The 12,179-nt window shown below is 38.1% G+C and overlaps 1 protein-coding gene across 3 annotated transcripts in view; it reads left to right on the forward strand.

Moving 5' to 3' along the window:
- The window catches only part of MAPK8 (mitogen-activated protein kinase 8), a 41,817-nt gene that overhangs the window by 18,983 nt on the left and 10,655 nt on the right, over positions 1-12,179 (forward strand). For all 3 annotated transcript variants that reach the window (XM_083866221.1, XM_083866220.1, XM_083866222.1), the window contains exons 2-6: positions 845-1,011; positions 3,533-3,662; positions 4,902-4,960; positions 5,084-5,222; positions 9,821-9,986. In XM_083866221.1, the coding sequence (XP_083722347.1) occupies positions 890-1,011; positions 3,533-3,662; positions 4,902-4,960; positions 5,084-5,222; positions 9,821-9,986 (616 nt within the window). In that variant the 5' untranslated portion in view covers positions 845-889. The remainder of the gene's footprint in view (positions 1-844; positions 1,012-3,532; positions 3,663-4,901; positions 4,961-5,083; positions 5,223-9,820; positions 9,987-12,179) is intronic.

A 12,179-nucleotide genomic window follows, 5' to 3' on the forward strand; every position in this document is an offset into this window, starting at 1 on the left:
GACAATTCTTCTAGTCAAATACTTGCACTACGAGACATCTCTTATAGCTACACTCAAAACCTTTGTAAAGACAAAGTTAAAAGTGCACAGCTGGTGTCAAAGAAATGAGAAATTTTACTGTAAAAGCCACAATGCAGGGGTTTTTTTTTTCCTCCTGTTGACATCTGCATTGAGGTGTTGCATTTTTTTTTTTAATATGAGAGGACTTTGGTGGGATATACATCCTTTTTCTTACTTTTGTTCTCTCTGTGATTATTATTTTTCCTCATGAAAGATATCTGACAAGGCCAGTTTTCCTTTTCTGGCTTTGATTGTCTCTGTGTGTTTCCGTATCAGTGTCAGGTATTCCTGGTGGTTGGGACCAAGAGTATTTTAATGATTGCTGTATCTGGAAGACTTCATGTTCTCTCACTTTTTTATTTAAGGAATTATGCAACAATTTAGGTTGAATGGGGCCTCCTTCTGGAGAGTGTCTGGCCCAAGCCCTGCTCCCTTGCTGCACACGTGTGTATGAAGGGATGGTAGGACTCTTGGAGCTCTTTGGATAATGTGGAGCTTCCTGCATTTTGATCTTCTGTCATTTTCATCTAAGATTTTTGCTACCATCTGTTAACTTTCACTTTTCTATTATTTTTGACCTTCTAGAATGTTACCTTAGGAACACTCCTAAAAATACAACATTTCAAACATGTCCCATCTTATTCCTGTAGACACGAAAAATAACTTATATGTGCGCTTGGGACTTATTTGGGAAATGTCTTGTGTGTCTTAAAAGGAGTTTCGCCTTATGTCAGGTAACATATAGTTGTAAAACTTTAGTTTTTCAAATTTTATTTCTTCACAGGCCAGCAGCAAAATTTGGATGAAGTGAAGTAACCAAGTCGCCGTCATGAGCAGGAGCAAGCGTGACAACAATTTCTACAGCGTCGAAATTGGAGACTCAACTTTCACCGTATTGAAACGGTATCAGAATTTGAAACCAATAGGATCAGGAGCACAAGGGATAGTATGGTAAGGTTTCTTTAAAATTTAAATGTGTAAAAAAAGTTTTTTGAGGTGTTGTGTGTTAAAGAGCAGGAGTGTGGAGAATTATGTTTTGGAGGCAAATCAGCAATGGCCATTTTCCTCAGCAAGGGTTGTTGCTGTTGCTTTTTGACTTGTTCAGCTTTAGAACTGATGCCCTTCTGTGCAAATTCAGCCAACTGTGCTGAGTCGTGTAAATTAATGGGGGAAAAAGAAACTGGATAAAGAAACTAATCCTAATCCTAAATCACGCTGCTGGCAGTGAAACAAAAGCCAGAAATACTCTATAAAATATTTGCTGCTTGTGTTTGAACTTCTTGAGATGATTTGTTAGGAGTCTGTTTCATTTAATTTCATAATCTGAGTAGTCCTTGATACCAGTGAGAGTGCATTTGGGATGCTGGCTGTCATATGTAAGTGCCTGATGCAGTCTGGGAACATATGACTTGACAATAACATTCTTTCAGTAAGAGCTCTGCTGTGTGGACTGAAAAGTGTCCAGTTGATTCAAGCTGTTGATAACTAGCTGCTTGTAGGCACTGTTTCCTGTGCAGTGGCATTGCCTCAAAGAGAAATGTTGGTTTAACCTTTCTGGAGCCTTTCTTGGATATTTGAGAAGGATTGTAAATATCACAGGGCCTTGCAGATTTTTCAGTTTATTTTAACTCTTAAGATATTAACCTGGTACATAAAAATACAAAAACATCAAGGAAGAGAAAGTTAGGGGAACGCATAATCTCAATTCTGTCACCTCTTTGCTACCTTGATCTTGTCTTGATCAGTGTAAAGAGAATGTTGTATATGTGGTTTTTTAATTAATACTTGTGTTTTAGCAGGATTAATAAAACAGTGTAATAAGTGGAAATGTAAACTTGAAGAAAGAACTCTAGAAAGAGTTTTTGAAATGGTAACTTCTGGCATTAAGATTACTGGTATTAACTAGCAGAACAAAAAACCTGATCTAAATTTTGTTTGCATATGTGTTAATATACTGAGGATGTAAACAGTTGCTTGGCTGGTTTGTTTAGTTGTTACATAAATGCCAGTAAAAGCTTTAGATGTTATTACTGTCCTTCTGATGGCCAATCATGTGTTACTACTGCCTGTTTTCCAAATTTATTGCCTTTCTAGAGCTGAGAAGCCAAAACTGACAACGTGATTACTCTGCTGCCATTCTGTAATTACTGCTAGTGGTAATTTGAACCTTTTTAGTTAAATCACAGCTTACCCTGATGAAGACTGTGGTTAAACCTTGCCCATGTATCTCTATACAGTGCAGTTCTTTGGATTGGAGTTTTTGTTTTCAGTGGCAATGGTTTGTATTTGTTTCTTTTTTTGTTTGTTTTTGTAACTGATCCAGCTTGATTTGAAGGAGTACTAAGTAGATGACCTGATACTGAAACAGGCTCTAGGCTGCTGTTATGTACAGAGAATGCAGAAGTTTAAACAGTAGAACAGAAGTCCCATGTTGGCAGCCTTTCCTAAAATAATCCTTGTCCTTGGTGCAGGTGGGGGAATTCCAGATATAGTAGAAAATGTACATCAGAGAAAGTTACCAGTACATGTTGTACCCGTGGTTTTTTTTTCTTTACTAATGTCTAGAGGTTTTTCTGATGATAAATTACAAATCATTCAAGCCTACCTACTACACAGACAATCCACTTCTTTAAGTAGTGGGTTGGATTTAAGAGATGATACTGTTTACTGGCAGATAATCTTCATTAGATTTGAGTACCATTCTTGAGAAGCGATAAGAAAATAGTATTTTTCCTGCTGAGACTTTTTTAGTAACTGATAAATATTTCCAGAGTCTGCATTGGCAGTCAGCTATTGTATTAGCTCTTAGAGGAAAAACAAGCCATGCCTTCCTGTCATGGAAATGTGATATGTGAGGGAGTTGTCTCCAATAACAGTCTTCATCAGTTCATCAACAGCCTGTGTCACTGAATTGTATGACAATCTTGGCATTAGTCTGCAAACAAAATGTTATTTTTTTTCTCCAAGCTAAAGCCAGTGACATCTAGAGGTTAAAGCTTTCTTAATTTTTTTTTTGTCTTGACTTTGATGCTGTCGTTGTCATCAGGATGTTAAGCAACTACATAAATGAAAGCCTTTTTTATAACCTACTTTTCCTGCCTTTTCCCTTTCAGTGTGAAGATTTTATGTAAAATTGATGTGCTTTTTGTGTTTGAAGTGTTTTGGATCTTTTTTAGGGGGTCTGTTCTTGAGTACAAGCGAGTGGCAAGAACTCAGTATCTTTGGAAGCAGAAATACTGCATTCTATTGTAGAGATTGTCATGTGTTAATGCTCTGAAGCTGGGAAATATTTTTAAATTTTGAATCACTAAGCATACAAGAGCACTTTGCTATATCACATTCCTAAGGCTGGATAATACTGTAAGTTTAGGGTTTCTGCAGACATGATACAAACTAGCTGAAAATGTTTGCAAGTGCCACAGCTTAAGGGACCTTGACACTAGAGATGTAATAACGTTATTTTTAATTACAGTGCAGCTTATGATGCCATCCTTGAGCGGAATGTTGCAATCAAGAAGTTAAGCCGACCGTTCCAGAACCAAACCCACGCCAAAAGAGCCTACAGAGAGCTTGTCCTTATGAAGTGCGTTAATCACAAAAATGTGAGTGCAGTGTCCTGCTTCAGGTGTTAAAGAATTAACTGGGAGGTTATCCTTTGTAAAAGTCTGGAAAATGTCTTCGGAGGAGATTTCCACTATGTGCTTGTATCTCCATGATAAGTACAGAAGGGTCTTGCAGAAGAGCTGTTATTGAGTAGTTTTTAATACCTGCCCAGTCTGTAAATACCCCCTTCAAACTCAGCAAGGGAGTCAGTGTTACATTGCTAAAATTTACAAGCAGCTGTCAAATAAGAGTACCATGGCTGGTGCATCCTGCTGCTGGACACACAGGAGAAAAAATAAATAGGCTGTAATACCTTTTTTCCCTCCTGGTGCATGAATGAGTTTAGAATCTTGTGTTGTGACAGCAGTAGCTGTCTCGTGTTTATGAAGCTGTGCAGTAGACAAGATCAGAGAAATGGGGAGCAAATAAGAGATAAATTTATTGGAGTTGACCTGCAGAAGGCTGGTTTAGCCATTTTCTTCCTTCAGAGTCAGATGTGTGCAGTCTTCTTTATCTTCTCTTTTAATCCCCCATCTGGAAGATAAAATTTTTCCTGGCTGCTAGGGAGAGGGAGAGTGTCAGAGGAAACTTACTCTGTCTTCTATCTTTTTGGGAAAATTCTATAATTTTTCTTAGACAGGGATGGTTTATATGTGGATTCTCTGAAGGATGTCCCACCTAATAGCGTAATTTGTATGATGATAAACTATTGCAAGCCTGCCTGATTCTTGATGAGTAGTAGGTTGGCCTCTTTCTGTACATCCCATCCATTCTTAATGCAAAATGTCCTAAAGCATCTGTAAGAACCTGTTTTTCTATTTGGATGAAGTTGTTTCTTCACCTCTGTCTGTGGCAAAGTGGTGTATCTTTTAGGGAGTCTTCGTCAGGTTTTAATTTTATTACTCCTCATGTACAAAAAAACCCTTACCACGTCTTCAGACTGAAAGTAGGAAGACAGGGAAGGGTGACTAAGCTCTTTAAGTTCTAAGATTTGAATATCATCATCTTAACACACAGAGTGTCTTTAGATTATGTGATTTGTGGAGGAAAAATACTCCTTCCAAAATCATTTGTATCTGTTTACATCATGTTAGGCTTAGTTGAGCTACTGAGCATCCTAAGCTTCAGGATAAACCAGGAGGTTCATATCAGAATAATAGTTACCAGTTTTGAAATGTTGACTCTGCAACTTTGCTATTACTGTGGTAAAATTACCCTTCCTCTCCCCCTCCCTGCAGATAATCGGCCTACTGAATGTGTTCACACCACAAAAATCCCTGGAAGAATTTCAAGATGTGTAAGTCAGATTTGAGCTAAAGCTGAGAATTTATTTTTAAAGTGTTCATATGAAAAGATGAGCAAGAGAAAGAAAACAATAAAATGGCAGTATTATCTGATTATTCTTTTTTTTCTTGATAAGCTACATAGTGATGGAGCTCATGGATGCAAATCTCTGCCAAGTGATTCAGATGGAGCTAGACCATGAACGAATGTCCTATCTCCTTTATCAAATGCTGTGTGGTATCAAACATCTTCATTCAGCTGGGATTATTCATAGGGTAAGTGAACTAAACTGTATCATTTGCATTGCACTGGTTTCATCTTGAGTATTTAAAAGATAAAAGAAGTTAGAAATAGGAGCATGAAGGGTGTTTTATAGCCTGTCCCATAGGCAGGGAGAAAAAGCTGAAAGGAAATCATCACGTCTTTTTCCAGGGTAATTCTGGAATGAGCCTTTTGAATGTTTAAATTATTTGATAATGATCTGCACTGCAAACTGAAGATTTCTGCAGTGAGTTGCATTACCTCCCCTGATTCTGTATAATGTTCTACTTCAGTAGCAGAGAAAGGATATCTGGAAGTATCTCTGCCTTTATTGTTTTGGTAACCAAACCCAAAATCCCATCTTTTGAAAGAACTGCCCATTTTGTTTCTGCTCCTTTACTAGCAGAGTAATGAATAACTATCTGAAATCTCCAGATAATGACGATAAAGACTTGTAATTGGAACTTGGATAACACCTCTGTGTCACAAATCATTTATGCAGTTGGTTAAGAGGCAAAACTGACTGCAGCTTTTTTAATGGCATGTACGTGTTGCAATCTAGTCAAGAGATTTTGAATTTAAGTTCTGTTCAAGTTGAGCATCTCATGTGTAATGGTATATAGATTAAAGATGGCTTGAGATTAGTTGTAATTTTTCAAGAATAATCTCATCTGTTTGGGAAATGGTAAGCTTGTATTTTTAATTAACCTTAGTGATGTGGGATGGTTTCAATCCTTACTACACAATCTTCCTCATGATGTGCACAGGAAAGCAGATCACAAATGGCAATTCTGTGCGCTACCACAGGAATTGCTGTGTTAGAATGCTTATCCAGGTCAGTGGTCCACCACATTGTGATTGGGGTGTTGAATGGTCTGCAAGCTGGATCTGCAGTCTGACACTCCTGTAAAGTGTGCCATCTTTTCCCCAGGGACACAGGGACAATTATTTGAACAGAAAATAGAGTGGGCAAATGCTCCTTTGTTTTGCTCAGCTAGTTCTAGTTCCAGTACTCAGTTCTAGTACTCATCAGCTGCTTCATTCCAGTGAGGAGCTCAGGGAATGAAGGTAAAACCTTCCTTCTTCGTGTGCAGTTTCCCTGAACTGCTTACTTGTATTGGAAGAGGTGAGCAAGGGAGGGAGAAGCATTGCCTGCTACCAGGCATTGTCCCAGATGCTGCTTGTGGACATTTGAGATAGGTCATTTGGGCTTTTTGCATTATCCTGGGAATGCTCAACAAAACTAGATTGTTTCACTTACTGTTGTGGTACTGTATTACCTATGACTAAAATTATGCAGGTCGTGATGTTCTAATGTATGTGCCTCTGGGTCTCAGATAATGGTTTGCATGCAGTTTCACATTTCCTCTTCAATACTTACATATGCAAGTTTAATGCTGTGGGTTTTCCTAGGTCTTTTTTAGTTTCAGAAAATACTATATTGTCTGGGCATGCTAGAGTAGGTAAAGAAAGAATGTCTCTGTGGGTCTCAGCACAAGCTTAAGGGAGCTTCTAAAAGTGGGCTTGCCTCAGGGTGGTTTGTACTCCTGTGAAGTGGGCATTGATCCTGTAGAAGTTGTGGATAAATTTAAACATTTTTACATTTACAGAAAAGAAGTAACTACTTAGATAGTTGGGCAAGAGTAAAGACAGCTTTGAGGATAGAATTCCTGCCTCTGTAAAGAGGGGTTAAGTCTTTGAAATGCTTCCTATCATACAGGAGTGTGAACTGTCCTGAAGAGAATAAGTGCAATTCCTATGTAAATAGCACTATATGTATGCATGAATGCTTTTAAAGGATTTGTGCAGATGCTTTTGAAGAACAGTTCACTTGCATTGTCTTCCTGGTAGATTTTCAGCTGACAGCTTCTTCTTAAGAGTTGGTTAGAAGATTGAGTATATTCAGGCACAGCATTACCTGCTGTGTGTATTGTGCCTTTTTACCTCAAGGTGCAAAGTATCCAAGTTTTTTCTCTCTGTGGAGGAAGCTGAACAAAATCTTGGAGTACAAGGAAGATAATCCTGCAAAGGAACATGTATCACACAGACTATGTGGCTGCAGTAGTAACTCTGTGTACCACTCTTCTGGGCTATCAGCACTGGTCCTTAAACTTTATTGAAACTTCTTAAACATAGCCTGCACTACTCTGGCTGCCCAAGGAGCATTCTGGCTATGAATCTAATGTTCTGCTTCGGTGATCTCTGAAGCTTTAAGCTTTTTTTGGTGTTGGTACTTTCATACGTTTTTTAACCAGGTTCTTCAGCTTCTAACATAGTTGTGGTAATCTCACGATCTCAGTAACTTTCTTAAAGCTTCTTGAATGACTGAAATCACAAAAATCTGTATATGTGCCTTGTAGCACTGGATACTACTTGCCATAGAAAGAAGTCTTTTTTTTTAATAGCAAGCTAGAAGCAGAACAAAGCAGACATCAAACACAAAGTTTCAGTCAACTTCTTAAAGTTGTAGAGGCAAACTTAGTTGCCACATCTGTGGGTAAAGATTTGACCATAACTTTGCACTGACTTTAACAGGTGTTGGCAAATCAACATTACCATGTTCCCAACATTTTGCAGAGATGCAATTTCCAGCCAATATAGAAGTACATGTTCATTTATATTTCATAATCTGAGGATGAATGATTAGCATTGTGGAGTTGTGCCTCACTGACTTTCTGAGGGACACAGCGTGTCTCATTAGTCTCACATGGAGGCTCTGAAACACTGAATTCTGCTTTATTTTGAGTACTTAACAAAGGGGCCTGATTATGGAGCCCTTTACAAATCTTCTGTTAGAAAGAGAAAAGCCCACAGAGGCCATGAATTACCCTCCAGAGATGTCCCTGTCTCCTTGTCTGGCTAATAGGGACACAGCCAGGCAAGAATGTTTTTCTTAAGCACTGACATTTTACATTTTCAAGGTTCAGTGGCAGCTTTTCTGCTATAGGTTCTGGTTATATTTATCCATCCTTATTAATTAGATCACTCCCAAAGGAGCTTTTGAGTTTCTGTTTATTTAGCAGAAGATATATATAAGAGATGCAGGTTTTGCATCTCTGCATGAATTTGAATGTAGTGAAAGTCAATTCACCATTTTGATCCTAGGCTTCATGACAGCTACATGGTGTTCAGAAATAAGGATGGACAGCATTTGGTAAGCAAAGAGAAGATCTCTTTAACATTTGGAGTGTTAATCCTGCAGCTTTGGGGAGGATGAGTGTAGTTAATACCATGAGCATGCGCCTGGCATTCTGCAGTGAACATCCTGAAAATAATAGAAGTGTGCAGAAATAAAGCTGATAATGAGAAGGACTGTAGCAGAATCAGAAACATGCATATTAAATGGCCAGAAGGCCTTAATAGAACTTAAATTAATTTGTGGTGTTTGAGAATGTTTTAAACTAAAGTCGTCTACAGAGTCTTTGTGTGGAAATACATGTGTGAATATATATGTAAAGACTTTTAACTAGTCATTAAAATTCTGTTATTCTGGCACTCTTTTTGTTGTTTCCTCTCTATCTTTAATGCAGTTTTCTTGGCAGTATGAGGAGATTGCTGAAAGCCATCCAAGTACAAATGAAAACTACATAAATCTTGCAGATATCCACTTCTAAGAAACAATGGCAGATAGGGCTCCTTATCAAATGCTTGCAGCTCAAGTGCTGGAGTCCTCTGTCACATCTCAGGTTTTTCTCTCATTAATCTCAGGATGAGTGTGGACAAGAATTATCTTAGTCTTACCTGTGTTGTCCCATGTGCTGTGAATGATTTTATTTTTGCAAAGTTATTCTGAAGTTACTCTGTAGTATTTATTCTGTGATATTCAGGTGTGTGTAAGATCCTGCTGAGGTGATGACAGAGAAAGCCTGTGTTGTGTTTGCATGAATGAATGTTGCAAAGCCACTATTGTTAATAGGGTTCAAGTGTAGAGAATAGTTACCATGTTGATAACCAAAATGATCTGTAGCTAGGTCAGCATTTTCCACTCCAATTTAATGATTGTTTTAATTTTTGGCAGTTCTTTAATGGTGTCCTTTTGGGTTTGGTTGCCAAACTTAGTATAAAACCAAGTCCTAAATTGGAAACTAAAACCATGTGGGCATGGAGATTTCCTTTCTGTTCAGAGAAATATATTGGTTCAAAAGAGGTAATGTAACCTCAACTAGCAAATAAACCTTTTACATTCATTATAATTCTAATAATTCTTGTATCAAGATGATTATTGAATCAAGTGATTGCTATGTTACTTGTGTTCTGCATTGTAGTAATAATTATTGTTGAGTAGTTTCTAGTAGTTTCTAGTTTTTCTTTCCTCAGAGCTAACACTTCTTACTAACCTCAATTTATTTCAGACATTGCTAACATATCTTGTAATGCTGATTGTATTTTCCTTCTTTAATTGCTATATAAATCTACAAGCACAATAAAAGGAATTAATTCAGTAATCTGCTGAATGCACATAAATTAATGCAAGGGGAGAAAAGCTGCAGTTATAGCAGTAACTTAGTTGTGTGCATGGGATTTAATGTTAGCAATATTATCTTTTTAAAATGTGAACCACAGACTACTTTGTGCTTGTCTTAGCAGTCATATATGATGTTTCTTTTTAAAGGATTTAAAGCCCAGTAATATAGTAGTAAAGTCAGACTGCACTTTGAAGATTCTTGACTTTGGACTGGCCAGAACTGCAGGAACTAGTTTTATGATGACGCCTTATGTAGTGACTCGTTACTACAGAGCACCAGAGGTCATCCTAGGGATGGGATACAAAGAAAACGGTCAGCAAATATAGTCTTTCTTTGGCATAGCTTTATTTTTTTTGTTTGGCACACCACCTTTTACATGTTAATGTTTTTTTTCAAGCTATAGAAATTTTATAAATTAGTCTCGTGATCAAAACGCAGATTCTGGATACACCAATATGTTTATTCAACTCAACCCATTAGAAAATGTTTGCATTTAATAGGAGAAGAAATTGAGGGCCTTGTTTGTTTAAAAATTTAAATAACTTCCTTGGTAGATTACATGACATCCAGGAAGAACTGGGAATATATTTTCTTAAAATGTGGTATGTACTTTGATATACCTTCATCTGACTTTATTCCTGGTGAAGGTGTATATTGTAATTCATCAGTAGATATATGTACTAAATTGGATGCTAAATAACTCCATTGGGTATGACCTTTGAGGAGGTAGGGAGCATGAAGTCTACTGAGGAACAAACAAGCTAAGATTATCTGCTGTGGCATTGCTTTTTATTAAAACCAGCCTCTTTTAAGCCTTTTGCACTAAGTTCTTAATGTTGCTGAAGAAAACTCAGTAACATACTTGAGACAAGCATACAGAGTACTGTCATGATGCATCATAGATTCTTTGAGGTCCATGACGAATTCCAAGGGAATTTTAAGTTGCATACATTTCCTCCTCACCATACTTGCTCTGTGACCAGTCTGCCTCTCAGTATCTTCTACAGGAAAATAAAAAAAGATCTGTCATTTGAGGGAAACACATCATCAAGTACATTGCATCTTCAAGGAAGCAGCTAGTGGTGCCCGTTAGGAAAACAAAGTGGCATGTCGTTCCTGACACTCTGTTGGAGCAGCCTGATCTGCTGCCATTTCACTGCTGAGCTGTCCCCGTGGTCAGGCAGCTCCTGGTTTCACTTGTCAACACCTCAGGCTGGGGGTGCCCACAGGTCACCCTGTGTGTTTCAATCTCTCTGCTGGCCAGGAAGGCCCTGAGCTGTTTGCTGGGGATGGGAGGAGTGGCTCCTCACCTCCTGACACAACTGGGGCTCGCTCTGCCTTTCAGCATTCCTAATGCAGTCTGCAAACCTGCCTGGCAACTGCATACCATAGCAGCAAGTGACTTCAAACTGTGTATGCATGGTGCTAGCAACGAAGGAAGCCAGCTCAAAGGAGTGAGAGTGGACTTTTTTTATTGCAAGACTGTGGTTTTATTTGTTTGGATTGTTTGTGTGCATGAGAGGATGTAGTACATTTCTTCAAATGTCCTCCATGGTTGACTGTTTCTCCTGTAATTTTGGAGTCACAGGCTGAGTAGAACAAGTTAGTTATTTCCCTTAATTCCTAAAGTTTTCTAGATTGGCAAATTTAGGTTTGTTTTTTCTCCCTAAGACTTTATATTGTCTATTTAAGAGACATTAAAGAAAAGCACCTAAAGCTGTATTAGTGAGTCATGCAGCTGCCTTACAGAAGGAATCGATAGAAAAGTCACAAGTTTTCTGACTCAGCTTGCTCAGTTTAAATTTTTCTGTTAAATAGTAAGTAATTTTGGGTTGCAAAAGTGTGAAACATTTTTTCCACTACTGGAGTTAGATAGATTGTGTTTTAGAGTATCCTCTCAAGCTTGTGACAATCCTGTTCCTTATGGAAGCATGACTTGTGCATCATAAATAATAATTTACTTCTATTTGAAAATCTGTCACATCTTCCCAAAGGCAAATACGTGGTCATTGAAATGAGAGTGGCATTTCTGGAGAATGTAATGTATGGAGTGAGTCCAAAGACAATTGCATTCCCATAGGTGCTGCTCTCATTCAAAGGCAGTGAGCTGTGAGGAGTTTGTGGGGCTGCCATGACACAGAGATGGGTATCAAGGATGCACTTGCAGTAAGAACCATGGCCTGTCCAGAGGCCTCACCTGTTAGTATTGATGTCTATTATAGCCCATTACACCCACAGTTAAATTAACTGTGAACTTATTTAATGCAAAGTTAAATATTTAAAATTGGTAGCTAACCAATGGTTACAGGGTAGTCTGGCAGTTTCCTCCAGTTTGTGCCCTGCTGAACTTGTGGGAGGATTGCAATGTGTATTTTGATGACTGAGATAACGCACTGCAGAGTAACATTTTTTTGGTGCTATACTACACAGATAATTGTTTTAAAACCAAGAAGGAGCCCAAACAAATACACAGAGTTAACTTTTATGTAAGGTTTGTTACTGAAG

The sequence above is a fragment of the Zosterops lateralis genome, assembly GCF_965231275.1.
Source record: "Zosterops lateralis genome assembly, chromosome: 8".
Lineage (NCBI taxonomy): Eukaryota > Metazoa > Chordata > Aves > Passeriformes > Zosteropidae > Zosterops > Zosterops lateralis.